Raw genomic sequence first — 26,609 nt, forward strand, 5'->3', positions numbered from 1 at the left:
ACACAGTCAAACAAAGCGTTATCATTGGTTCGAATGGACGTCACTCAAAGTAAGGTTCGTCAACGACTCGCGAATGGCTAAAGTAACTGTCAATCACCCTTTCTCGTCAATGATTGGCTAAAATATTGGAACGCCCTTTTGAGTTTTGCTTCCGGGTTGACGATCATGGCGTGTTGCTGAACAACATGTGAGTTGTGAACCCGACAAGAAGGAGATTTAAAGTAAGGAAAGATTTCATATTGAATACTGAAAGAACAGACACACGAATACTAAAATCAGAGTCGAGCGTTTCTATTCCGCAATCTACATTTTTTTTCAGCTCTCCAACTTGATTTGTGTTGGACCCGAGTGTGCAAATTTGTTTCTAGTAGCTTTGTTAAATTTCCCAATACCGAATTAATTCACGTTTTTATCTCTTGCTAACAATGTTTACTTACTTGAAGGATGTTATGCTTCTGCGAAAGCCCAAAGTAATATCAGCAATTGCGTCTGAAGTGTACAAACAAACTGACTAGGTCTGATGATGGGCTACATCCAGACTCATCACGTATTATAACCTTACTTATTCTGCTGTGTGCGGAAGAACACTTTTTAAATGATTTATTTAATGACTGTAACCTTTTCCCCCCTCAGAAGTCTGATAATTCATTAATCATGGCATCTGTGGAGGAGGACTTCCCTCGAGGAGGAACCACAAAGAAGCCCACTGAGAGTAAAATAGTGGTGCAGCGGACAGAGGTGGACAACTTGTTCCAGGTACTAGTCTTGACTTTTCTATCTTCCTGTCTCCATGCTACTGTTGAAAACGAATATGACTCAGAAATACTATCTGGCTACACATGGCTTTAAAGCAGCCAAGTGAAAGTCTGCACCAGTTATTCTTGATCTTTCCTGTCACACACTCTGTATAGTTTGGCTCTTATTTTGCAAACTTGGTCTGACAGAAGAAGTAAAATGTGTCTCTTCTCTCCTGCAGTCAAATGAACAAACAGAAACCAAGAAAAGAAAGGGAGCATCCAAAGATGAAGGGAAGAAACTCAAGAAGCCAAAGACAGAAAAAGAAAAAGATAATGGTCTGACCCTGAATGCTGCCGCAAAAACGGTGGAAATTCTCCACAACAAGGTAATGCATTTGTCGAGGGCTGATGTAAATGTGTTATTGGTTAAAGGGATAAAGGTTTGGGCGTGGAGCGCAGCATCTGGCTTGATATTGTTTGTGTTTTTTTTATTTGATTCCTCAGAATGTGAAGGAGGGCATGCTGATGCTTGGCTGTGTGAAGGACGTAACAGACTTCGAGGTGACGGTCGGCCTTCCTTGTTGCCTGCAAGGCCACCTCAGCATCAGGAACATCTGTGACTCTTACGCCAAGCTGCTCACTGAACAACTGGATTCAGCTGACACAGAGGTACTTCTGCTGAAGACATGGTGTGACTGTACACGCGGAGGCTGCTATTTGTTAGTTGCAGCGGGTTGTATATCAACAGAGGTTCCACACATGTTTTGACGATGATCTGAAAAATGTAGCTCGGGCGCGTCAGATAGCCTCGCCGTTATTTTGTATTTATTTATTTTTAATAGTGAAATGAAAAGACAAAAGTGACAAAAAAATCAAGTGAGAGGAAGACATTAGATAATGATGGTTACAGTAATGTATGGATGATGTAGCACAGGTGTGGGATTGGAGATCTAATAACAGTCGATGAGCAAGAGAGGGGAGCGTAAACAAAGAAAGAAATGAATTCAGTAAAATAGAATGTATGAGTAAATGAATAATTATTGTGAAAAATGGCTTGGTATTGGTAGCCTCGCAGTTTTGTGGCACGCCTCTTGTACCAGAGGCTGTAGTCCTCGTTGCAGCGGTCATGGGTTCGAATCCTGTATGTCGTCCCTCACTCTTTCCTCCCCAGAATTCCTCTTTGTCATCAGCTATCCTGTCCAATAAACCCCCCCCCCCCCCAGCTCCTCGCCAAAATAATTGCAAATCAATTGCAGTGATCCCCCCATCTCTACCGTCTTTGGAGGTAGTAACAGAGGCGAGACAGTTTCAGCAGAGCCAGCAGGGGAGCACAGCACAGCACAGCACAGTGCTGTGTGTGCGTGTGCATCTCTGACTTTGTGTCTATGTGGAGCTCCCGCTGTGCTGTGCCTCTGCAACGCAACGCAATATGAATTCACAGATGGGGACACCACTCTGAATGTTCAAAGAAGTGATGACGGTTGAGTTTAGTTACCGCACTTCTACGAAAAAAGCATTCTGTTCAGGGCTACTGATGCCGGACAGCGCCCCCTGCTGGTTAAGAAAGAGTATCGTTATCGGTTGTAATGTATATATTTATATATTTTGGCCTCATTGGTTTAAATGGTCAGCTTTCACATCTATTTTTAGGTATTGTTGATACAGCTCTAGTTTCAGGGCAGGTTTCTGAGTATTGATCTGTGGAGCCTAGGAACAGACAGTAACCTTCTGTACCTTAGACCAAATGAAATTCATTAAGCTCTTTTATTTCAATACTTTACACATGTCTTAGTCTCAGAATATAATGTGATGTCTCTTTTACTTCACAGGACATCTGCTCTCTGCCTCACCTCTTCTACCCTGGCATGCTGCTCAGGTGTGTGGTTCACAAGTTGGATATCGCCAGAGGAGGCTCTCCCAGCATCCAGCTGTCAATCAATCCAAAGCTGGTCAACAAAGCGTTAACTTCCAGCTCTCTGAAAGCCGGAATGGTGAGTCCTTACAGCGAGTCTTTGACGTCCACATTTGCTTTTAAAATAATCCTTTTTTTTTAAAATCCAAACATTTTGTTGAATTGTTATTTTGTGACGACTCAGGTCTTGAGTGGATGTGTGGAGAGTGTGGAGGATCACGGCTACATAGTTGACATTGGCATCAGTGGAACCAAAGCCTTCCTACCTAAGACAACTGTGAAAGATGTACTCGACAATTCAGGCGGTATGACAGACGATTTAAGATCTCCTTCATAAACTCAGAGAATACACTCAGTCTCAGTTTGAAGGGGTTGCAGTGAGGTCTCATGATTCTTTTTTTTCAAACATGTGATTGTTCTCATATTTCCAGAACTCAGAGTGGGTCAGTATGTGACTTGTCAAGTGGAGGAGGTGAAGAACGATGGTCGCGTGGTCCGCCTCTCTGTCAGCCCCCCGACCGTCGCCCAGGCCTGGGCTGAATCCGCACAGGGCTGGAACCTCACCAACCTTCTGCCTGGACTTCTGGTCAAAGCTACGATCAAAAAGGTAGAGACGTCATTCATATAAGGGATTCTGTTATTTATTTAATAAATACTAAGATTATACAGCTTTTGAAAAAGATAAGACAACACTGCAAAAAATAGGCAACATTTTCTCCCAGCTTACCAAAGTTCCAAATAAAATATTCTCATTTAGGTGTTTGGTTTGAAGAAAATGAAAATAGTTGATAAGACGTAGAGATGCTAATTTTTCAGGCAAGCGAAAACTGCAACAGAATACTGATGTAGGAAGAGTTCAGAAATGACGTGATTATTTAAGTCAAACAATGCAGAATTTTTTTAAATCACAGCCAACATGCATCTTGGCATGCTGTGCTCTGCTCCTCCACATCTCTGTTGGTTAACAATATGCCGCTTTTAGCCTTGAGCAGCTGTGGCTCAATGGAAGAGACGGTCGTCTCTCAAGCAGAAGGTCGGGGGTTTGATCCCCAACTCCTGCAGCCACATGTCGGAGTTGTCATTTGGCTAAACACTAAACCCCACTGCTACGTCAGAATGGGATCAGGTACTTCTGATGGCCACTTCAGATAGCAGAGAAAAATTATATTTTTTGCAGTGGTGTGTTAATTTTTTCCAGAGCTGTAATTGTTATTAACAATGGGAGGGAATTCTGATACAACCTAAATCTTTTATATTCAAACTCTACAGTGAATTATCTAACTTTGCTCTTATTAAAGTTGTTATTTGTAACTCAGTGGAAGTAAAGTGTATTTGTAATAAGTCTTCATGTTGGTGTTACAGGTGACCACACATGGTCTGCTCTTGGACTTCCTGTCCTCCTTCTGTGGCCAGGTGGACTTCCTCCACATGGAGCCGGACCAAAAATCAGTCTACACCAAGGGATCTGAGGTAAAAGCAGACCTGGATCACGTGGATCATTTGAACTTATGTGAGACACTAAATCACTGCTTTCAGTTTTCTGGTCTAGTGGATCATCCTGGTATTCATCTCTCCTCCCAGGTGCGAGCCCGTGTGCTGTATGTGGAGTCGTCCACCCGTCTGGTGGGTCTCAGCCTGCGCGGTTACCTGGTTCAGCCTGGGACCAGAATTGAAACCTGTCCTGTTGTAGGCGACCGCATCGGTGAAGTGGTGAAGGACTGCAAGATGAGCAGCATGCACCACATGTCTGGAGCCATGTTGGAGTTACCGGACAAGACGGCGGTCTTTGTACATGTGAGTCAGGGTACACGTTAAATATTCATCTAGTTTTACTGATGATGATTATATCAAAGCTTTAGAAACTCTCTGTAAGTATTCTGCTGAATCAGCATTGGTAATGATGAGATGGGATAAGATAGAACTTTAATAATCCTGAAGGGAATCCCTGTACCATGTTGCTCCAAATAAAGTTCAAATGGAGTAAAACAAAATCAAGTAGAAGAGGAAAAAAAACATGAAAACATGAAGCATTTCATACAGTCCCAGTTAGATTAAAAAAAACAGTGCTTTAAAAAGAGAAATCGAGGTATGATAAGCTGAGTGACAGACCCCCTCACTAAGAGCTAACCCGTACTGTACCTAAGCACCAGTTCGTTTGACCAGTGTGAGTTTAATGGGTTTGTAGAAACTAGGGGTGGGAGTCTCCAGAGTCCCCACGATGCGATATTATCGCGATACTCGAGACACGATACGTACTTTTATTCTTTGGCTTTAACTCCAAATGACAGTTGTGTGGTCTCTGTCTTTCTGTATTGTTTTTATTTTCTTGTTTACTGTTTTTGTCTTTTAGGAGGTTTCATGGCTTGTATGTGCTTTATAAGGTTTTATGTATTTTACAGTGTTTTTTTTTTTTTTTTAAATCCGCTGTGTTTCTACATTTTCCTCACTGTGCAGCACTTTGATAAATTTCAAAGTTTTTTTTTTTTTTTAAATGTGCGATATAACTAAAGATGTTTGGATAATAACCAGTTCTGTCCCTCCTGACAGAGGAGCCACCTGAAGGAGGCGAATGCCCCAGCTAATGATAACAGAGTCATGGCCGAATATGAGCACACCTGCAGGATCCTGGACTACAGCCCCATGGACCAAATTCATTTCGCTACTCTGCGAAAGTAAGTGGTCCCTCTTTAGTCTTTTTCTTACTCCACAGTTATCACAGACCTCTATTTTCTGACTGAATATACTTTAAACCTTCTCTTTGTTTTCAGGAGTGTGATCGCCAGGCGTTTCTTTAGATACCAGGACCTGCAGGCCGGTCAGATTGTAGAGGTAAGAAAAGATCATCTCCGTTTTCCAACTAATGAAGAGAGTCATATAAAAAGGTCTTCAGCTTTGGAACTCAAATAAAATAATTTGAAATCAACCAGTGGGATGCCTTGGGGCAGTGTGACATCAGTGTTACTCACAGTTAGGGAGCCTCTAAAGATGAAGGTTAAAGTGGCACACAGACTAAGTGACCCTCTCTGTAGAGTGCTCCTGTTTCCTCCGTCACTCTTCCTCTATCTGCTGTCAGTCTCACACTGCCTCCTATGTTTGTGTGCCTTCCAGGGGACCGTGTCAGTCCTGCTCAGTCATGGCATGGTGGTGCATCTGTCTGACCACATCAAGGGCCTCGTGCCTCGGACCCACCTGTCCGACATCATCCTCAAGAACCCGGAGAAGAAGTACTGCGAGGGAATGAAGGTCAAATGTCGGGTGAGTCCCCTTCTCTACTTCTCTGCATATTAAAGTCTAAAAGTCATGTTTTAAATGTGAGTTAATCCTCTGTGTTTGTATCTGATTGTGTTCATCCAGGTGTTGTCGGTGGACGCGGAGAGTAAGACGCTGTACCTGACCAGAAAGAAGGCCCTGGTCGAAAGCTCCCTGCCGCTGTTCCTCAGCTACGCAGACACCCGCCCCGGCCGTGTTTCTCACGGCTACATCGTCACCATGAAAGAATTTGGCTGCATCGTTCGTTTCTACAACGACGTCAAGGGTCTGGTGCCGCTCAGCGAGCTCAGCTCTGAGCCCATCATCAGTCCTGAGGAGGTCTTCTACGGGGGCCAGGTGAGGGGTCAGACACAGAGGGATCTCTCCAGATGAAATGACAACATGTCTGCCCTTGTTCATAATTTATTTACAGTCTTGTTGAAACGTTATATTCATGATAAGATGCTAAAGAACATTTCTCTCTTCTGCTTAGCTCGGTATATCGTTGAGAACTGACCTTATTTTCTGTCATCTTATCAGATTTAGGCTGAAAACAAACAGCTCACTCTACATTATCAGTAATTTGACACAAAATAATTGGATTAATTTAAGGAAATAATTTAATATGGCTCCTAAATAAATCCTAATTTGGAATCTATACTTTGAGCTGCGTCTGATGGTTAACCCTGCAGTTTTTTTTTTAAAAACGAGCTAACTTTTATTTCTCACATTGAACGGAACGTTTCCACCGATGGTGAAGTGAGAAAGGTGAAAGGGTCCCCCAAAAATCAGCGTGGAAGCTGGCTGAGTTTACTGCCCCGTTGGCTATGCGCGGCTTCGGGAGCACTTGCACGTCTGCCCTGTCTCTATGACAACGGCTGCTGTATGATCGACACTGCTCCGTTACCTTTTACTGTTTTTATTTGATTTTAGATGATTTATTTCCCGTTCAGACACGGAGCACAGACTATGTAGGTATAAGACACGATCAGTAGACGGCAACACTACGGGGAATATCTTATTATTTGGAAAAGAGCGCCGGTGACGTTAACAGAGCCTCTCTGAAAAGTTCAAAGATTTTTAACTTGAGCGCTCGGAATGGCCGCAAAAAAACAGATGCTGGGAGCTTTCTTCAGGCGGCAAACACACTCTACTCTGAAAACAATTGAAATAAGACGCTGCTGTTTAGATAGAAATGCTAGATGAACACAGGGCCTGTCAGTGTCTGTTTCCACTTCATGCTAAATGGACTTGAGCTCGTGTAGGAGGACTCATTGGACATGTGACTCCCCCCCGACCTTCTGGTTGAGATGCGACTGACTCTACCACTGATCCACAGCAGCCCCACGTTACTTTCCATTGTGCAGTCCTTAAACTCCGCTGTGTCCCATGAAGTGTTCCGCTAGTGTTCACTTTTTCTTTCTTCATAGCGTCTTATTATTGTACCTCTCAACGTCTCTTTTGTTTTTCCTCAGACAAACGTCAAATGAACCAGACTAGTCTCTACGTGTTGGTGTGATTACAGTTAGTCCTGCAGGGTTCAGGATTCAAGCTGCTTCACGAGTATCACTCTCTTCTTCATAGCAATGGTTTGTTTTTCATAACAATCCATCCCGTCAAGGAAAAGCAGACCATTGCTATGGATCAAGAATTCAACACAGCTGTGTATTAAAACTACTTCATAGTTGTGAATAACCTAATTATAACATCAGTATAGACCATTTTTAACCTTTTTTGGCAGTGGTATTTCAGAGTTGTACCTTTTTTTTTAATCAAGGGCTAAATGTTCGACAGCTTTTTTTCATTTGGGAACACATTTGAACCATGTTTTTTTTTTTTTTTGTGCGTGTTGAATTCCAGGTATTAAAGGCTAAAGTTCTTCAGTGTGACCCCGATAAGGCGAAGATGATTCTGTCGTTCAAGGCTGCGGCGGAGGTAGACATGCCCCAGGTTGACTGTGAAGTTGGGCAGGTACGTCTCAGACCCTCAGGCCGGTTTGTTTGTTTCTGTTACTTAAAAATCCTGTTCATCTCATTTTGACCCGTGCGTTTGTGTTTTTGTGACGCAGAAGTTGGAGGCCAGGGTGTTGAAAAAGTTGGTCAACGGTCTGGAGGTGGCGATCCTCCCTGGTGAGAACCGTGCCGTGTTACCCACAATGCACCTTTCTGATCACATTTCCAACTGTCCTCTGCTGTGGGAGAGCGCGAAGGAGGGAGACGACATCTCCGACCTCATCTGCTGCAACAAGAACAAGCAGAATATTGTATCCTTTTTATACGGATCTGTGAACGTGATCACAGGAGAAAAGTCTGAAATATTTCACTTTTTTTTAGTGCTCAGTGGGTAAATGAACACATGTCCTTGTGATAAAGAGAGGGAAAGTGTTTGTTTTCCTTAGCTGCCCCACTCTTAAAGACCATCACCAAGAAACCAGCAGTGAGATGGACTCTGGAGGAAGGAGTGGTTGCCAAGGATTTCTCTGAAATCACAGTTGGGATGCAGCTGATTGGGTGGATCAAGAACATGATGTCCTATGGCGTCTTTGTAGAGTTCCCGTACGGCCTCATTGGTCTTGCACCCAAGTCGGTGAGTAAACGGCTTTCTGCTGTTTATTTTAACCTGAAATGATATGCCTTGTTGTTCATTTTTTCTCTTTTTTAAAACTCTTCTTCAGGCTATGTCCGATAAGTTCATCAGTGACACAACAGCAGTCTTCCAGCTGGGCCAGACGGTGGTCGCTAAAGTCACCAACCTGGATGAGGAAAAGCGGCGGTTCCTTGTGACGCTGAAGATTACAGAGGTCGCATTGCCCGAGGGAGACGCCCAAACCAGACTCATTAATGGTCTGAAGGAGAGAAGAGCTGTGACTGAAATGTTAGTCAGCAGAGGTACGGTTGCATTGCAGTGTCATCTACTTTCTCTTATCTTAGCTTGTGATCAAATACATAAGAGTTGCATCTACCCAAATGAGATCTTAGTTCATTCATTTGAAGTTAGTCCTCAGTGTAACCTCTCATTCTGTTTGTCTCCCCTCTCAGATAACAGTGATCTTCACCAGCAGCTGGCAGCTCTGTCTGTCGGTGAGAAGCTGAAGCTGACTGTAGACACTGTGAAGAACAGTGGGGCCACCTTGAAGTCAGATGATATGGCTGGTGCTACCATAATGGCCTCAAAGCACCACGTCATGGGTATGTACCAAAACAGAAACATTTGAAATTTAGCAGAAAAAATCATCAGGAATTCACTCCTCTACTGACTCCTCTTGCCAACATGAGATGTTTTCACACATGCTGTGATATTAAACATTACACAGAAGTCGTCACAGACCGAGCAGCACTGTGACTCCCAACTGATTTACTGATCTTCATGTGTAAAATCAATGATGTGATCATGAAGCCTGTGAGCTATGAGGCTGCCCATAAAGTGAGTTCAATGCATGCCTTGTAATAAGGTTTTTTTTTTTTTTTTTTTTCATCTGTAATGTTTCCAGATGTTAATCTGACCCCAGGACAGAAAGTTACGGGAGTCGTCCTCCATGTTAACATGCTGACCTCATGTGTCCACGTGTCCATGCTTTCCAAGCTGGTGGGAAAGAAGAAATCTGTGAGTTAACTTATTACAAGTTTCAAAACTATGACCATGTTTCTGCTTTTTGTGGAGCTCTCTGGCTGAATATAAATGTGCATCCCTGCCCTGATTTTTTTTTTTTTAATGGAGGGAGCAGCCGGTTTTCACAGGTCACTCATTCACAGTCGGTTTGTCTTGATTCCATGTAGTGATTGCGCCTTGTTGTGTGTTTTCATTTGTATTTCCAGTTAACTGAAGGATCGAAGTACACAGCCATGATGGAGTACATTGACCAAGACTTTGCCGTCATCTCATTGGACGATACCGCACAGCTGACTTTGATTCATGCCAGCAACCACCTGAACGAGATATTTCGGTCTGAGTCGGAGAAGCTGACGGTGGGGATGAGTGTGGCCGTTGAGGTCGTAGAACCAAGCTGCAAAGAACTGCAGGGGCTCCCTCTAGTGGCGTGGGAGCGCAATAATCCAGATAGACGTCGCTCAACCTCAGAGAACCAGACAGGGTCTAAGGGTCACAGGTTTGGTGACATCGTGCAGTGCAAAGTGAAGACTGTGAGGCCTACCTCCATTCAGGTCACACTCGACGATGGGAGCACAGGAAGTGTGCATGTGTCAGAAGTTTCAGAGAGTTTGAAAGTGTGTGCAGGATCCTTCCCCACGTCCTCAGTCAAAGTTGGCAGCGAGCTCACCGCCAGGGTCATCGGAGGACGAGAGGCCTCCAGGCACAGGTAACAACTACTGGAGGGTCTCACTTTACATAATGGAATAGACATTTCTCAAACCAACATGAAAGTGGGAAAGAAAGTGTGATGATGGTCTGCAATGAAATAACAAATAGTTTCTATTCTCTTATTTCAGATTCTTACCCTTCTCCCATCCCAAATTCATATACACCGTCCCTGAGCTCACTCTTATCCCAAGGTAATTATATGTCAAAGTTTCAAGTGAATTGTAATTACCATGACAACACATCCATGGTATACTACAGTCATTATAACCTGAATAAAATGTGGAATAACCTCTGCGTTTCCTTTTCTCCCTGCAGCAAACTCGACCAGAATACCGATATCAATCCAGTCACAGCTGAAGACAAACTAAAGAGCTTAGAAGTTGGGGCAGAAATCCCATGCTTTGTATCAAAGGTAAGATCACAAGACTGTAAGATAATGCAGAACCTGAATTTTACAAAAAAGAAAACTTTTAACTTTAAAGGAGTAAAAATGCTGCTGAGGCTCACTTCCATTGTGTTGCGGCTTCTTCCTCCAGTTTCTCCTGGAGAAGAAGTCTTTGGAGGTCGCCATTGATCCTTGTGTTACTGGGACAGTTGAACTGCTGGCCATGATCACTGATCCAAAGGTAAGAAACCCAAATGATTATAAATCAGAAGGAGCTATCAGAATTATGAGTTGGTGTGTCTGCGATTCTTATTTAATGCCATGAACCGGAGGGTCGCCGATTCAAGTGTGAATGCGGAAAATAACATGGAGGTTGGTCTGGTAGCTGGAGAGGTGCCAGAGCACTTTCCGAGAACTGTTACACCACCAGCCTTTCCCGCCTGGAGGACCACAGCCTCCGTACTTGGGGTGTGCGCACTAACCACTAGGCTACAGTCGTGTCCCTTTTTATCACTCCCTGTAGACGAAGCATGCCAATAGCAACCCTCCATGCTGGAGGAACTGTGGCTGCCTGGCTGTAAACCACTTTCATATTCTCTGTGAATGAAGTTAGAACTTACAGAATGACTGGAAATATATAAACGATTCAATGCAGCACATTGTTAACACCAAAATACCCTTTGATTTCAAAACCCACATGTATTTGAATTACCCCTCCTCTGAAGTGTAAAATATGGAAAATGACTTGATGAATACAGTTTTTTTTTTTGCTGGTGGCAGGAACAGAAAGCTCTCACCAAAAGATGAGAGATGCATTCCGCAGCTACAGCAGATAACTGGATAGATGTGACAGTGGAGGGTTACATGATGGGGGAGGTTACTTGCTTCAAATCTAAAGTTAGAAATATTCTGATTACAAAACCCCTTCAACTTAGTTTAGTTAAAATAGTGAATTGAAGGAACCTTCATTATGTTGTATCTTTATCTGTGATCTTTATGTCCTAACACTTCATTGAACTGCTACTTGACTTTAGTTTAGCTCATTTTTCCTTACTTTGAGTCACCTTATCTCTGGATATTTATAATTATGTTATGGCTCCTTTAAGTACCTTTTCAAAAAAAGAGTCATCTGAGGCTATGTTACAAAAGCTAAGCGTGCAATCTTGGTTAAATGTACTTATTCATATTTAAAGTGATACACTTTATTAGTCTCTGGTGTTCACTCTGTTATTGAGAGACCTGCCTCTCACACACAAAGGCCCAGACCAACTTCCATATTTTCCGCACTGGGACTTGAACCAGCGACGCTCCAGTTACAGACTGAGCTCCTGCCGCCCCGGCCCCTCACATGTAGTATATCTCTGTGTCTGTAGTTATTTTGTCACCTGTAATTGTAACAACAGTGTACTCTGGGACAATAACGATATTAATAAATAAATACATGAATTAATTCAATTGAACCCTCCAAGATAACTGCAGGATTTAATATATATGTTTTATGAGCACATGATGGATTACATTGTCTAAATCCTTTTTCGTTTTTTCTTAAGGATGCGAGCCACCCAGAGAAGTTGCACAAGCTGGGCAGCGCCGTGTACGCCAAAGTGGTCGAAGCAAGCTCCAACCCTCAACGCCTCGTGCTGTCACTCACAGGTAACAGAAGCTCCGACTGTTTTCAGTGGAAACGGCCTCTAGTCAGTCAAGTTAACAGCTCATTTCTTCATTTCACCTTTGCCTGTTTGTCGTTTGTCACCTGCAGCTCTTTCTTCAGGTTGTTTTCAGAAGTAAAACCAACAAGCTTAGTTTTATTTTCTGTCGTTTTGTTTTTGTTTCTCCAGGAGTCCATAAACTGGAGAAAGGCAGTGTGACTTTGGGGATGGTGACAAATATTCAGCCACATGTTGGCCTTCATGTCAAGCTTCCCTTTGGTGGCACGGGCACCGTCTCTGTCACTGACCTGGCTGATACGTACAGGCCCAACCCTCTGGGCAACTACAGCAAGGATCAGCTGCTCAGGTCAGTGCAGGCTGCAGAAATATTTGTACTCAATAGTTTGAGCAAAGAAACCCTCTCATTTATCCTTCAAGTCTTTGCTTTGAAAAGTTGTACTTCAATTTCTGATATTGTTGTGTGTGAAACTCAAGAAGTTTGTTTTTAACTGTAATATAGGCCCAAATTGATGATGGGATACCGGTAACTGGAGCGCAATTGTGACATATCAGCAACAATTTATAGATATTAGTTTCATACAACTATCATGCTTCAAAAACCAGGTTTTATCACCCTGCAGCGGCCATTGTGAAATGGGCACGCCCACTTGTATAACTGGCCCCGACCCTTAACGGCTGGGGGAAAAATAGACTTTCAATACCTATACTCATATTTGACATATGAATAAAATTTGAAACTTAACACACAGTTTCCTATTTTATTCTAACTGTAAAGTCATTATAAGTATGCTGCCATCAAATTTGAAGTATTGACCAATCAAATGATGCCCTTTTATGGCTACACAGGCTTGTAACATTTTAGGACAGAGAGTTCTGTTGATGGGACAGATGGGGCAACATGTGAGGGGGGAAGGGACTCGACTTTCTCAAGGCTGTATTTCCACCTTTCCTTCATCAGTGTCATCCACAGCGACTGCTTCGGTTCAGAGAGTCTCTGTATAATTTACTAACTGAGAAAGCATTTCCTAAGAAGACGAGAGAAACCGACAAAACAACGGAGGGAGGACGGGAGGTAGTGCTGAATGTTCCAGCCTGCTCTGATTATCTGTATATGGTCTTAAAAGCACACAGACTGTTTCTGTTGGAGACATACTTATGAACAGACAGCACAGTGCACCTCTCTCGCTCTCATTGAAAGTCATTGTAGCTCGCCCGACAGTGATCTCCCTCCCTCCCAGCTATCAATATAACAAAAGATAATGCATTCAGAACAGAACAGAAAAGAAAGTGACAGAGTGCAGAAAAACGTGATGTACTGGTCTTCAAACATTCTAGAAATAAATAATCAGAGTATTATTTTTGCATTCGGCAATAAGAGCAGCATGCTTTACTTGTGTGTGTCCATGAGTCAGTGAGTAATGAACCAAAAGCTTCCTGAGTATCGCAAATATTTCAGAAACAAATCTTGAGCAGGCTTTTTAAAAAGTATAGAATCATGTATGACAAGAGGAATTAACCATTTTGGCCCCTCCATCATGTGTCCTCAGGGTTTGCCTTCTCGCAAGTGAAGACGGCAAGTGGCAGTTGTCTCTACGTCCGTCAAGGTAGGAGATCGTTTCATGTGGTTTGAAAAAAATATCCAGAGTGTCACAGGACCGGTATCTTCCGATTACGTCTGGCTGACTTTGACTCTGTCGTCAGGCTCAACACACAGCAGACCAAGCCGGGGAAGGACCTGGAGGTTTTGTCAGTAGACAGTCTGAAGAAAGGTCAGATCATCCGAGGCTACGTCAAGTCTGTGGGAGAGCAGGGGGTCTTCATCAGGTACCTGAGAAATACATCCAGCACTGATATATTTACATCGAACCTTTTTGACATCTGGACAAACAGTTAATAAGCATTTGAATCTATAAGAGAAACAACTTTTCTTCTGGCTCAGTTCTTTGCCTTTTATTCTTGTTAACATATGTATCTATAGTTCCTGTTTATGAAGACGGCTTCATGTCACTTTTTTTTCCTGCTAGATTGTCGAGAAGCATCACAGGAAGAGCCCGACTTCAGCAGTCAACCAATTACTTTGTCAGAAACCACAAAGTCCTCTGTGATCACCTTAGTGTCAACACCCTGCTCACCACCAAGATCCTCAGGTAAAAAAAAAAAGGAGCACAGATCAGACCTATTGCTTGAAATAGATTTTGGACAAAAAAAAATGAAGAAGTGTTGCAGTGCTGATGGTGTGTGTCTTTTCTAAAGATCCAGTGCAGTGTATTTCTGTCATCACGTCTATTTTAGCCTGCAGCTCTTTCTATTCTCGTCCTCAGTATTGACAAAGAGGAGGAGTTTGTCGACCTGTCTCTGCTCCCAGCGGACACGGGAAAGTCAGACGTCCTGCCAGAGTCTCTGGGTCTGCCGCTGCGTCTGGTCGGTGGCGAGAAGAAGAAACACGATACTCTGAAGAAAAAGGCCAAACGCTCATTGCCTGAGAGCGAACAGGTAACAGTCTCCTGTCCTTCTCTTCTTCCTGCTTTACATTAAAGGGTTAAAAAATTATAATTTGCAGAGGTCCTGGAGGTGAACAGCACTCCATCAAAGGAAAACCATTTCCAAATGGATCAATACAATCTTCAGTTATCACTCATACATTATCTCTTGCTTAGACGGTAATGAATTCTGCATTGATCCGAGCCTCTGTTTACAACTCTCTGCATACTGCGCAGCTTTAATTGCAGCCAGATGGTCACAGAAGCACTTGTCACAACAAGTATGTATTATGGTTTATTTAATCCTTGATGATGTTCTTTACTGTTGTTGTATTCACCAGAAACAAGCAGAGGCCCCGGTCCCAAAGAAGAAGAGAAAAACCACGAAAGCGAGGGCTGAGGACAGCGACAGTGGAGTGGAGGTTTACTTCAGAGAAGAGGAGGATAAGGAGGACGGAGAGGAACCCAAATCCGATTCTGTAAAAGTAAGCAGACATGCTTCTGCGCCATGTTTTAAAAAAAAATGTATAATAGACTCCATGGATTTGGCACAAAGAATTATTGTTTTTCAGAGCTTTCGAAATAAAGGTTTCCCTCCCCTCTCTCAGCAGGTGACAGAGAGCTCATCAGGTCCATCCAGACTACAGGTGGCGGCAGGTTTCTCCTGGGATGTGGGTCTAAACTCCCTGAAGCCTGCCTCTGCTGCGCAGGAGGGAGATTCAAGTGATGGAGAGGACCAAGAGGGAAGCAGCAAGGTAAAACTGGCTGAGGCCTCTTACCGCATCCTTCTCTGTTAACCCATTTTTACATTGCAAATCCAAAACAGCAGGGTAACAAATCTCAGCCGTCATTCTGCCTTTGGTCTTTTATTTTGAACCAGAACAGCATAATGTTGGTGCCCCAGTGGGGGATTTTACATTGTGACGGCATTGCAGAGGCAGGACATGTCTACGGACATCGTCGACTAGATCCAAGTTATGAAAACACTCAACGCAGTCAAAATAGTGTTTCTGTAACATGGCTAAACATGAGAGCACAGCGTCAGCGGGTTAATGATGTCAATTTGGTTTGCAGAGTGTGGTTAATGTAAACGGTTCTAGCACAGCCAGCCTTCAGTCCTCCATCCAGGTTAACGTCCACATGATGCCTGTGCTGGTTATGCACTGCTCTGGTTGAGTGGTCATATGCCAGGTTAACCTGATACAGCCTGCACACAACTCAATCTCCATTTTGCAGATAAACATACTGCCAAACCTTTCTGCGTTAGGCCATGCCATCCGTCCACTGTGCTGGTTTACATCCAGTTAGTAGAGCAATGCGTAGTTCTGGTGCCTGCTAGCTAGGGTGATGACTTTAGTGGTTTAGTCAGCTAATTGTGCACATCTGAGGCTGGCTCGGCAGCGAGTGACTTTGTCCTTCCATTGCGCCTGAAATCTACATTTACGAGTGGGCGTAATAGGGGCCCCGCCTTAAACTGGCAATGAAAAAGGGGGCTGTCTTCTTTTTTTTTAAATCAAATCAGCAAATGAATGCATGTTTTGCACTCCTTTTGGCAGCCCCAGAAGAAGTCTCGCCATGAGCTGGAGCAGGAGAAGAAGGCAGCAGAGAAGGCCCTGGTGCAGAGGGAGGTGGAGCTGATGGATCCCAGCCTGCGGCCTCAGGATGCAGCTGCCTTTGAGCGCCTGCTCCTTGCCTCGCCCAACAGCTCCCTGGTTTGGCTTCAGTATATGGCTCACCATCTGCAGGCCACTCAGATCGAGCAGGCACGAGCGGTGGCCGAGAGGGCCCTCAAAACCATCTCCTTCAGGTGAGTGACAACATTTAAGTTCTGTATTTCATTCCACTATACGAGTGTCATTAAGAAAGGTTTAATTTTTTTTACCGGAACAGCTGCACAAACTTAAACAAAAAAGTACAATTTCAAAACGGTAACCAGACATCCTTATCTATATGCTGAAAATATATTTTTTTATACATTTTTGCACCAATTTTGTACCAGTGTCTTTTGGAGTGAGAAGTTAGTGAGTGGCTGTTTCGATAGATGTCGGACATTTTGACAACTAGAGGGTTGATTATCTCTGGAAATGTTGCCGCATGATGGTTGCAGGGAGGAGCAGGAGAAGCTGAACGTGTGGGTTGCCCTGTTGAACCTGGAGAACATGTACGGCACAGAGGAGAGCCTGAAGAAAGTGTTTGAGAGGGCGCTGCAGTTCTGTGAGCCCATGCCCGTCTACCAGCAGCTGGCAGACATCTACGCCAAGTCCCACAAGATGAAGGTAACATCCACATGGTGTTTAAATTCCCAATTCACCTTAGCTTTTCAGTAATTTAGACATCCTGTCAGTTTGTTCAGACAGATGATGACATTTTGTATTTTGCAGCCACTAATGACTGCATGTCTTTTTGTGTGTTTTCTTCTTTGTGTCTTGTTGCTGTCCAGGAGGCGGAGGGTCTGTATAAGACGATGGTGAAACGTTTCCGTCAGAATAAGGCAGTGTGGCTGAGCTACGGGACCTTCCTTCTGCAGCAGGGTCAGAGTGACGCTGCCAGTACTCTCCTGCAGAGGGCGCTGAAGAGTCTGCCTTCCAAAGAAAGTAAGAGGGCATATCCAGACACTGTTTCATGTCTTCTTTGAATTTTGGACTATAAAACGACTCTTGATTGAAACCAGCGGGTTCCTCCTCAAACGTTGTCAGAGTGCAGATTCTGCTTCTGTGTCCCAGCTGTGTACCGCCACAGTTTTAAACCTCTTTCACATTGTTATGCTCCCCCTCAGGTGTGGATGTGATTGGAAAGTTCGCTCAGCTGGAGTTCCGCTATGGTGACGCAGAGAAAGGTCGCACCATGTTCGACAAAGTCCTGACAAGTTACCCAAAACGTACAGACCTCTGGTCCGTCTTCATCGACCTCACAGTCAAACATGGATCACAGAAGGACGTCAGGTGAGCAGAAGCCCTTTGCCTTCAAATTAGCTTTCTGACCTTAATTGGTAAAAAAAAAATGACATTGCATCAAACCTCATCAGCCTTAACAGTTGTAAATGGTAAAACACTGATATTTTAAGTGCATAAGGATTGTTTTTTGAGACCACACAAAAGGAATTATTCATGGAGTTATCCAACTTCCTTTCTCCTGCAGGGCGCTCTTTGATCGTGTGATCCACTTGAGTGTTTCAGTGAAAAAGATCAAGTTCTTCTTCAAACGCTACCTGGAATATGAGAAGAAGCACGGCACCCCGCAGAGCATCCAGGCAGTCAAAGAAAAGGCCATGGAGTTTGTGGAGGCTAAAGGAACCGAGGCTGCCAACTAACGACATCGTGTTGGTGTGTGGACTGCAGTGTGCTGAACTGGATCTGAGACTTAACTTCTTCTGTTGTATTTTATGGCTCAGGCTTCTCCCACAGATTCCTCCTTAGTCAACTTCTTTATCTTGTAATGTAGCTTTTTGTAATCAATTTTGACTGGGGAACGGAAAGTCTGGGTTTGATGCGACCAACAAAACTGTGTAACTTGGGCTGTAATCCTATATGAATGTTAAAAAAAACAAACGTGAGCTTAGAATAATATGTATGATGACTCTACGTATTTTAAATGGATTTATTAAATGTTTCTGTAAACTTTTGGGAGGATTTTCTAATAATCTTTATCAGCCCTTCAATAAATCCAAACACCATTACAATACATTACGTGACGTTTTATTTAAAAGCAACAAATACAAAATAACAATATATAGGGACATGTTTACATACGATACATACAGGCAAGACTAGTTTTCTATCAGTCTCTTTTTAAAAGGGAAGGGCCTGGGACACAGTTGGTAACAATATTGTCTACTACTTCATGGTTGTAATCCCGCTGGTCTTGTGTTCAGCCGGAGGGTTGTGGCTAGCTCTGACTGCTGGAGAATTTCACCTACATTGGCAGTATTGACGATGCATGTGTGGCACAAGGTTATAGGGTGACTGACATGGTTTGTGCTGGCTGTTTTGGTAACACCCCTGAGATATTAGAGGTATCCATAATGATCCTGTTCTCTGATGTTCTGCTCAAAGCCCGAAGTGTTTGTCTCTGGCAGTGCTGCTCTAGTCGTCCTTGACAGTGGCAATGATATCCTGCTCTCTAATGTGGCTCCTTTTTTTTCCTGTCATGTTTATTGATGAACAGTGCAATATGGAAGTAGAACTTGGAGCTTTTTTATGAGAAGGTCCTATTCATCGACCCTTTCAATGATCAGACCAAATAGTTTTGGCGCTGTCAATATCCAATTCTCACAACGGCATATTGCTCAAAGGTCAGTGAGGGCGGCCACTTGAGATCATTTCCAACATTTCATGTGAGATGTCCTAAAGATGGCCACTGTCCATCATCCCTTGTGTGTTCAATGGGTTTTTTTTCTGAATGGGGAAGTTTCCTCTTTCGGAGTTCCTTCACACCTCTTCTGGGTCCATTGGACCTTCAGCCCCCTGGGGATTGTCTGTGTGGAGCCGGAGGATGGGTTTGTTACACATGGGGCACACGCTGCGGATCTCCAGCCACTTAAGCAGGCACCTAACAGGAAAAAAAAACAATACAATGCTGTCAGTGATTTTATTTAATTTTTTTTTTTCTCCAAAAAAACATAGGATACTAATTATGTTGGGGTTTTCTCCCTCGTTTTGTATTATCATATTAACAGGGTCTATCCTCAAATGCATACATGTTAGTAAAAGAGCTTGATAAAGCTGTTCGATATCTGAAATAAGAAGTAGTCTAATATACTGCCTAATGCATTCACCATTGAGCTAAGAAAAAGAAACACACAGGTCTACTAGCACCTTATAAGATAATTAAAAACGTGTTAGCGTAGTCTGTTCAAAAATCTGAAATGCAGCAGGTCAACACGACCTGGTTTTACAGGGTTTAAATAGAATTATAAAAAACTAAACTTTTCAAGTGCGCAGTAACTTTTGACTTCGAGACGTTGCCGGGCAACCTGCGAAGGACTCAGGTAGGCTATTATTTGTTAATGCTAAGCTAACAAACATTATTTGTACGCAGGCTACATAAATATGGCATCTTTACTCTCGGTCTTAACGCAAATGACCATTTTTCAAACTGTAACATTACATTTCTTTATATCTTTATAATTTCCAGTTGCGGAGCACTCACTTCTTGTGAAATGCATGTGAGCATGGGCACACTCCCAGTTCATCTCTGGTCCTGAATTCTTCCAGACACACAGCACAGGTTTGCTGCAAGAAGAACAAAACATCTGTAAGGTCATTTCTTTGTGTGGGATTATGTTTCTTTTAAAAACAGAGTTAACAGCCAGGTTAGTCTATGTGTAGTGCGTTCTTTCAGGGAAGAAACTAAAGCAAGGTATGGATGTTTGTTTTCTATTTCTTAATGTAGGCCTATTTCATTGTTTTGCCTTGCTTTACAACAATAGGGTGATTAGCTATTTCACTTCAGCCAAGGACATCAGCATTTGCAAATTTGAGCAGCAAATGTATTTAATTTGACCTAAATAAGTATAAGCCAATGAAAGTTAAGTGAAATAGCGCCTTTATCATGACTATTTTGTTTAAAAGTAAGACTTATTTCATCCTTTCCTTGTACTTAAGCAGAAATCAAAACTCAATATTACCTTCAAACCCGCTGTTGCCCTGGAAATATTACAGTACTTAAAAAGCTATCTTTTAAGGACACTGACAAGACCCTTTGATGATGCATTTTGAATGAGCACAGTTATTCCTGGAGTCCTACATTCTGCTACAAATAGAGAGTCAGGCAGACACTCACTTTTCTTTGAAAGGCTGCATTTTTTGCAGATGGCTGACTAAAAATTCTCAGGACACAGTGCGTGCAGCAAGATAATCACATTTGAGATGAGGACTTGATTGAGTTAACAAATCAAATCCTCCCGACTCCTAATGGGTCATCTGATGCAGCACAGATGCAGTGTGGGCAAAATTAAGGAATGTACAGCCTCCAGGATCGGACATAAAGGTTTGTTTTGCAGAATGAGAGACTTACTCCAAGGAGGCTAAGTTTCTTGCTGGCTCCCTTCAGCACCACCTACAGTTGAGAAAGTAAAAGGAGGGAGAGAAGCAATGGGTCATGTGAATGATGTATCAGCACAACTGTGTTGGCATAAAATCAATAGTGTAAAACAACACTTCAAATGGATTGAATGTCCTGACTTCACGAGCTTAAAAATATCTGCAAAATTGGAGCACATTTTTTGTTGCATGGTTTAAAAATGTTTTTAATGCCGACAATTCAGATAGCTCGGATGGAGTTTAACCTTCCCTGAAGCCATAAACAATGTCATCAACTATTGCCACACTTACGGCTCCACATTGTCACACCCTGCTACCTGCTTGGTTAACAATTTTGAATCAGAGTGAAAGTAATGCTACATATATGGGGTCATGGTCAGCTATAAAGGATGGTGTTGGCTTTCAGAGCGCACGATAACAGTGTGAACTGCTATAGTAGTATTTTTAACCAGCCTCAGAAGCTGGTGCTACATGTTCAACCACTGTGACACATAGAGCAGCAACATACCTCATTGTAGCTGAACTGCTCCCGCGTTCCTTGTTGTTTCAACCTGAGAGAGGCAGAGAGACAACAACATCTGTACCAAAGAAGTGTACTTGAGCAGTTAGGGCTCAGTTGATTGAAATGCAACCAGCCAAAAGAAGTCACAAAAAGGAGATACAGGTTTCATGTTAGGGAGTCACTGGCAAAACAAATATTGTAAGCCACAGAATTAGAGGAGCACTATGGAGTTTTGGTAGAGAAATGGGAAAGTTGGAGAAATGTACAGGTTTGGTGGTTTATGTTCATAACTGTGTACACAAACTGTCCTCAGAGGAACATTTGGTCCCTGTAACACGGTTTGAAGATAAAATGCTACGTGAGATGCTATGGCGGCGGGCTCGCAAAAGTGAAACCGTAATTTTCCTGGTAGCTTTTTAGCCAAACAGTGTTCCAGTGACCCATTTTTCCCTTTAAATAAAGATTGTGTGTTTAGTTCAGAATATAGCATAGAATTGTTTCTCTTCTCCAACTTTCAAATTTTACTACCAAATCTCCAGAGTGTACCTTTAAGTCATGCATGCTGTTCATCAGAACTCAACTCAGTATACTGTTAACCAGTAGTACACTGCAGTCCGAAAAACAAGTTACTGATATTTTATTTTTAGGACTATTAGTCATTTATATCAGAGGAAAACACAAGTTACACAACAGTTTTGTATTCAAATCAGCACTAACTATATTTTTTAATCCCAGTGGCGCAGCACACCAAGCTGCAAACACAAAACTGACATATTATCACCTCCTTGACTGTTGTCTAATTCTGTTTGTTTTTCTGTGCATGAATGTTCTTTGGTGGGACTTGTCTGTTTGGACAGTAACGGTGCTGTGGAAAAGAATTTCCCCTCTGGGACAATAAAGTCTAAAGTCTAAAAAAGTCTAAAGTCTTAAATTTATATGGCAAGTGGTTAACAAATAGTTCCTTATTTGCATGCCCAGCATACACAGAGCAACATTGTTATACACTTGTTGTTGTGTTTGCAAGTTAATGTGATGAATTTTAGTTCAACATCCACAGTCAACAAATAAGTTAATCACTATCTCTGTTGGTCTGCTTTGAGTTTTGGGTGGAAAACTAAAACATAAACTGGCTGAATGTGGAAGTGCAGAGTTTGTGATTTCTTTTGGGGTTCATAAGTATCAAAGGTTTTCACATTGCACCAAGTTTTAGCTCCATTTTCAAAACTATGGTTAGCTATTTAGTTTTAGAAACATTATTGTTATACTTGATGAAAATCTATTTATGTCCGCAATCAACAATTATTATTATAATTCAATTCTCATCAAAAAAAAAAAAAAAAAGTATTCCATCTGGGGCTAAGAGAGATATAATAGGCCTGTCCAATAATTTTCCTTGGTGATTTTCTACCTTTTCTGTCTACCATGTGTTGTGCACACACTCTGATCTTTCACTTACTGTGCATGGGCACGCTTCCACAAGCTGAAGCTAGCTAGCTTGTTAAAATAAACTGCTGTTCCTAGAGTGTCCACTTAAGGCTGGCTGCCAAAGACCCCAAAATCACATACACAGGGGGCTTAAGGGCCACCTCAGCTACAGCTCTTTGCCTTTTACCAGGTAGACTAAAAGTTAGTGTGTGAACACCATAGATGGGCTTCAAAAGTCACTGAGACTACCTTCATGTTTTATACAGTCTATGGTGGCTTGATAGAGAAAGAGATGACTCCCCCATAGCTCTGTTGTTGACTTGTTCCAGTCAAGTGGTTAGGGAGTGCCTTTCATTTGAATTTGGATCTTGGCTTTACTATCCTTTGCCGTCCAAAATGGTCCTTACCATCGCTAGTTTCTTCAAAGTTACACTTTAACACAAGTGTTGTTTGATTTTATTTTTGTGTTAGCAGTGTTTAGTGTTTATACAATTTGTCAGCTCTTCGGAGCGATCCCAGAATTTGCAGCATGATCGCTGCTCTCACCATATTATAATAGTTGTTTTTGAGTATTTTTAAGTAACCCTATTCTTGTTCAAACGGCCAAAACATTCCTAACTAGATTGACCTGGTGTATTCAATTTCTCAATCACCCAGTCCATCTTCCTCTGATACCTCCTCTACCTACCTGAAAAGGTAGCAGCAGAAGATGAGGCTGAGCATGAAGACGAAGAGGCCGATGCCCAGCACAATGACATACACATTGAGCGGGAGGTGATAGATGTCAGACGTCATGCTGCAGTAGTGTTCAGAGCACCGAGAAGCCAAACCACACAGGCACCCTGCAAGGAGGAGTTTGCATGTACAATTAACATACTTAACATGTTCTGAACTGGGTCCGATAAGTTTGCATGAAAAAGTTGAATACATCTTCCTCTAAAATGTCTAGACTGCCATTTTGCTTGATTATCATCTTGTGAGTAACAGTTGGTGTTTGTCACAGCCTCGGGCTTTTTAGCAGGATATACAAAAAACAGAGAGCTACTGAAACAACAATATCCAGTTGTTCAAGTTCATTATTTACTTTCCCATTTTAACCACCCTGTATTGACAATGACAACAGTGCAAGCCTAAATGGTTCAGTTTAGAATCTGCAGTTTGTACAAACAATTGCATTGGTTGCATGAGGTTAGAGAGCATTGAGGTCTGTGTAAATCATTTTGCTTTGTCGATGAATAAGTTAGCCATTAGCAAGCAGTAAAAAACAGTATTTACACGTACAGTGAAGAGGAAGGGAACTCTTGGCAGTGAAGTAGATTGTTGATCATTAACTACAATGCAAATCTTCATGACCAACACAGGGTTTTAGTGTCACAAGGTTTTGAGTCTTGGTCCGCAAACTGATACAAAATTGTGCCTTATGTTTGCTTGACAAAGATTATATTGGGGCGTTGGCTCAACTCCTTATTATAAAACAAAAAAAAAACGTTTGTTTGGAAGCAGGTTTGTCCTGGGTGCTGTGGTGGCAACTGAGGCGCTCATAGGACTCCCCGTTAATTGGCTGTGAACAAGACAAACATGGAGGACAGACGGCACTTCCGCCACACCACCATCTGTTCCACAGACTCCATTGAGGTGACTGGGAGAGTGTGTGTGTGTGTGACAGCACTGAGGGATGGAGGGGTGCGGGTGTGTGGTCTGTCTGTGTGTATCTGGTAGACAGATACACTGTGTGTGTGTGTGTGTGTGTGTGTGTGTGTGTGTATGTTGCAGGTGGCAGGGGGTGGGGTCTATCAGACAGAATGACCCCGGGGGACTAAAGCACCATTTGGTAAAACAATAGCCGAGGAAGCCCCACTTCCACACGCCACATGTATTCCTATTAATTTGTGGCGAGGATGCTCGTTGTCAGCCTCTTGATGTCCATGTGTCTCTCTTTAGGGGGAATCAATGAGTACAGCTTGCACACTCTGGGGGGTACGGGTTGGATAATTTAACATGGTTTGGGGGTTGGGGGATTTACAAGCCATGGTAGGGGGGGATGGCTAGAGTAGGAAAGACCTAGGGTAGCATTATGAGAGTTGCAATTATAAACCGAGCATTGAAGAACTTCAGAATTGGTCAACAGTGACAAAACAAGAATGTGGAATTACATTAGACAATAAATTATCTTCAGTTCTCAGACGTCATAGCTGATAAACAAACTTGACCTTGAATGCATCTTTTAGTAACTCCACTCCTCCAGTCTCTCAGTGTGTTAACATTTCACAAGAGCATCCATTATGTAGATTCCAAAAGCTTGCAGACTGCAGCTAGGAGTTTAAGAGCTACAAGTAAGCACACGTGCTACCACCTTTTGTATTTGGGAGTTGGCAGAGAATTCTGTTCACTTACCGTTACACCATTGGAATGGTTGCATGAAATTTGACTCTTGGCTTAGCAGCAGTAAGTTCAGGCCCTGTCAGGAGAAGGCTGGAGAAGAGCCAAACTTGTGGGCCAGAGCTCAGGACACTGGATCTGTTTTGAGACTGGAGATGGACACCCTGACCTGAAGCGATCCCTTGCAGGGTGGTGTTCTTTCCTCAAAAAACAACCATAAAGATTTTGAGATTTGCTCAGATTCCACAAATCCTCAGGAGGTGCGGTTTTGTTGGCTCAGCAGTCTATGACGCCCAGCATTCCAAAATCTGGATTAACCAGTCGGTGTAAAGATTGGGAGATTTGGGACTGGGGCTTGGACCAGGACAGAAGACCTCATGTGCTCCTAGATCCAAGTGAGAATGATGTCATCACAAGGGAGAGAGAAGGAGAGACAAAGAAATGTTGAGAAGGAGTGAATGTTTTTCACATGCCTCAAACCATGTGTTATGCAGGAGTTGTTATTGTGAAAAGCAGAATCTCACTCAGTCACAATGTCATAGACAACACAGGCTGCTGGATGACAAAAAATACTCACCTTTCCAGCAGAAAAGGGGCCTCTTTGACTTCACTTTGCATCTGCAGTATCGTCCCTTCTCCAAATTCAATGACAGCCACCATTCAACATGACAGTCCTCGTCCACTGAAGGTAATTATCTGGCATTAGTCTGTGCTTTGTCTTCCCCCCAAAGCTGCTTTTTTAACAGAGGATTTTCACAAGTCTTATCCCCCTCTTTTCTCCTCTGTTGTCCCCTCCTCCAGTCCTCAGGTCTTGCAGTGGGTATTCCTCCTCAGTATTGAAAAACAAAGCTGTGCTTCCCTCTAAGCCCAAACAAAGTGAGGACAGCTCCATGCAACAACAGTCCTGTAGCTGGCTTTGGTATTTTGCTGTTGAGTGTGTGTTTGTGTGTCAGTTGGTGCATGTGTGTGTGTTTGCATAGGAGGGGGGGATCCTACTCTCCCTCTAACCATCTGCTTGTTCAATTGAGAGAAAAAAAAAAATCTGAGACAAAGGCAGTGTGTGTGCAGGAGTGTGTCTGCGTGTGTCGTATTTAGTCTTTCCCACCTCCAGCTGGCTTTGTCATGGCAGGCTTCCCCTCTTCCTCTCTCAGTCCTTAATGGTGCTCAGCGAGCGCTTGCAATTCGCCTTTCCCTTCCTCCCCTTGCTCTCACTCTGCTCTGCCTTGGGTTTGTAAACAGATCTCTGCTCATGTGACCAGCCGTTTTGCCTCGCAACTCTCCTCTCCCTCAGCCCTCCCTCACTACCGCTGTCCTCCAATCTGTAGGCAGAAGGAAGGCAGAATGAGCCAGACACTGACGAATAGGGCGCCTGCAAGCATGCTGATGTGTATGTGTCTGTATGCGCACACCCATGTGCATGTATATGTGAGAGGGAGACAAGAAAGACATTTGCAGCAAAGTCAAGCAAGGCCTTGGTCAGTAACATGCGCATGGCTCATATCCTGACAACCA

The 26,609-nt window shown here is 43.0% G+C and overlaps 2 protein-coding genes across 2 annotated transcripts; one reads left to right on the plus strand and one right to left on the minus strand.

Moving 5' to 3' along the window:
* The first annotated feature begins 133 nt into the window (after nucleotides 1-133).
* pdcd11 (programmed cell death 11) lies at nucleotides 134-18,433 on the plus strand. The gene is made up of 36 exons (XM_065953339.1): nucleotides 134-221; nucleotides 634-756; nucleotides 977-1,123; nucleotides 1,242-1,406; nucleotides 2,567-2,728; nucleotides 2,834-2,954; nucleotides 3,081-3,256; nucleotides 4,012-4,119; nucleotides 4,231-4,443; nucleotides 5,197-5,321; nucleotides 5,418-5,478; nucleotides 5,758-5,904; nucleotides 6,004-6,255; nucleotides 7,759-7,869; nucleotides 7,967-8,161; nucleotides 8,314-8,484; nucleotides 8,573-8,786; nucleotides 8,937-9,086; nucleotides 9,389-9,501; nucleotides 9,714-10,213; nucleotides 10,344-10,406; nucleotides 10,531-10,627; nucleotides 10,752-10,841; nucleotides 12,151-12,253; nucleotides 12,439-12,616; nucleotides 13,818-13,874; nucleotides 13,972-14,094; nucleotides 14,295-14,417; nucleotides 14,592-14,763; nucleotides 15,092-15,235; nucleotides 15,359-15,505; nucleotides 16,307-16,557; nucleotides 16,858-17,026; nucleotides 17,191-17,344; nucleotides 17,527-17,692; nucleotides 17,889-18,433. Exons 2-36 carry the CDS (start codon nucleotides 655-657, stop codon nucleotides 18,058-18,060), a joined length of 5,442 nt encoding a protein of 1,813 aa, XP_065809411.1. The 5' UTR covers nucleotides 134-221; nucleotides 634-654; the 3' UTR covers nucleotides 18,061-18,433.
* On the minus strand, nucleotides 18,430-26,342 carry zgc:175214 (uncharacterized protein LOC557610 homolog). Its single transcript, XM_065953387.1, has 7 exons — nucleotides 25,675-26,342; nucleotides 25,113-25,482; nucleotides 23,407-23,560; nucleotides 21,300-21,342; nucleotides 20,766-20,807; nucleotides 19,899-19,981; nucleotides 18,430-19,298 (listed from the first exon to the last, which is right to left on the minus strand). Exons 2-7 carry the CDS (start codon nucleotides 25,135-25,137, stop codon nucleotides 19,178-19,180), a joined length of 468 nt encoding a protein of 155 aa, XP_065809459.1. The 5' UTR covers nucleotides 25,138-25,482; nucleotides 25,675-26,342; the 3' UTR covers nucleotides 18,430-19,177.
* Between the last annotated feature and the right edge of the window lie 267 nt (nucleotides 26,343-26,609).

Source organism: Labrus bergylta, chromosome 1, assembly GCF_963930695.1.
Source record: "Labrus bergylta chromosome 1, fLabBer1.1, whole genome shotgun sequence".
Taxonomy (NCBI): domain Eukaryota; kingdom Metazoa; phylum Chordata; class Actinopteri; order Labriformes; family Labridae; genus Labrus; species Labrus bergylta.

Excerpts from the sequence above, each read along its gene's own strand:
- pdcd11 (XM_065953339.1), top strand. The coding sequence starts at position 655 with ATGGCATCTGTGGAGGAGGACTTCCCTCGAGGAGGAACCACAAAGAAG. Across the intron at positions 2,955-3,080 it reads TGTACTCGACAATTCAGGCG|AACTCAGAGTGGGTCAGTAT; the intron begins GTATGACAGACG and ends TCATATTTCCAG. Across the intron at positions 10,407-10,530 it reads GAGCTCACTCTTATCCCAAG|CAAACTCGACCAGAATACCG; the intron begins GTAATTATATGT and ends TTCTCCCTGCAG.
- zgc:175214 (XM_065953387.1), bottom strand. The coding sequence starts at position 25,137 with ATGCAACCATTCCAATGGTGTAACG. Across the intron at positions 23,561-25,112 it reads ACCATTCCAATGGTGTAACG|GGTGCCTGTGTGGTTTGGCT; the intron begins GTAAGTGAACAG and ends TCCTCCTTGCAG. Across the intron at positions 20,808-21,299 it reads AGCAGTTCAGCTACAATGAG|GTGGTGCTGAAGGGAGCCAG; the intron begins GTATGTTGCTGC and ends TCTCAACTGTAG.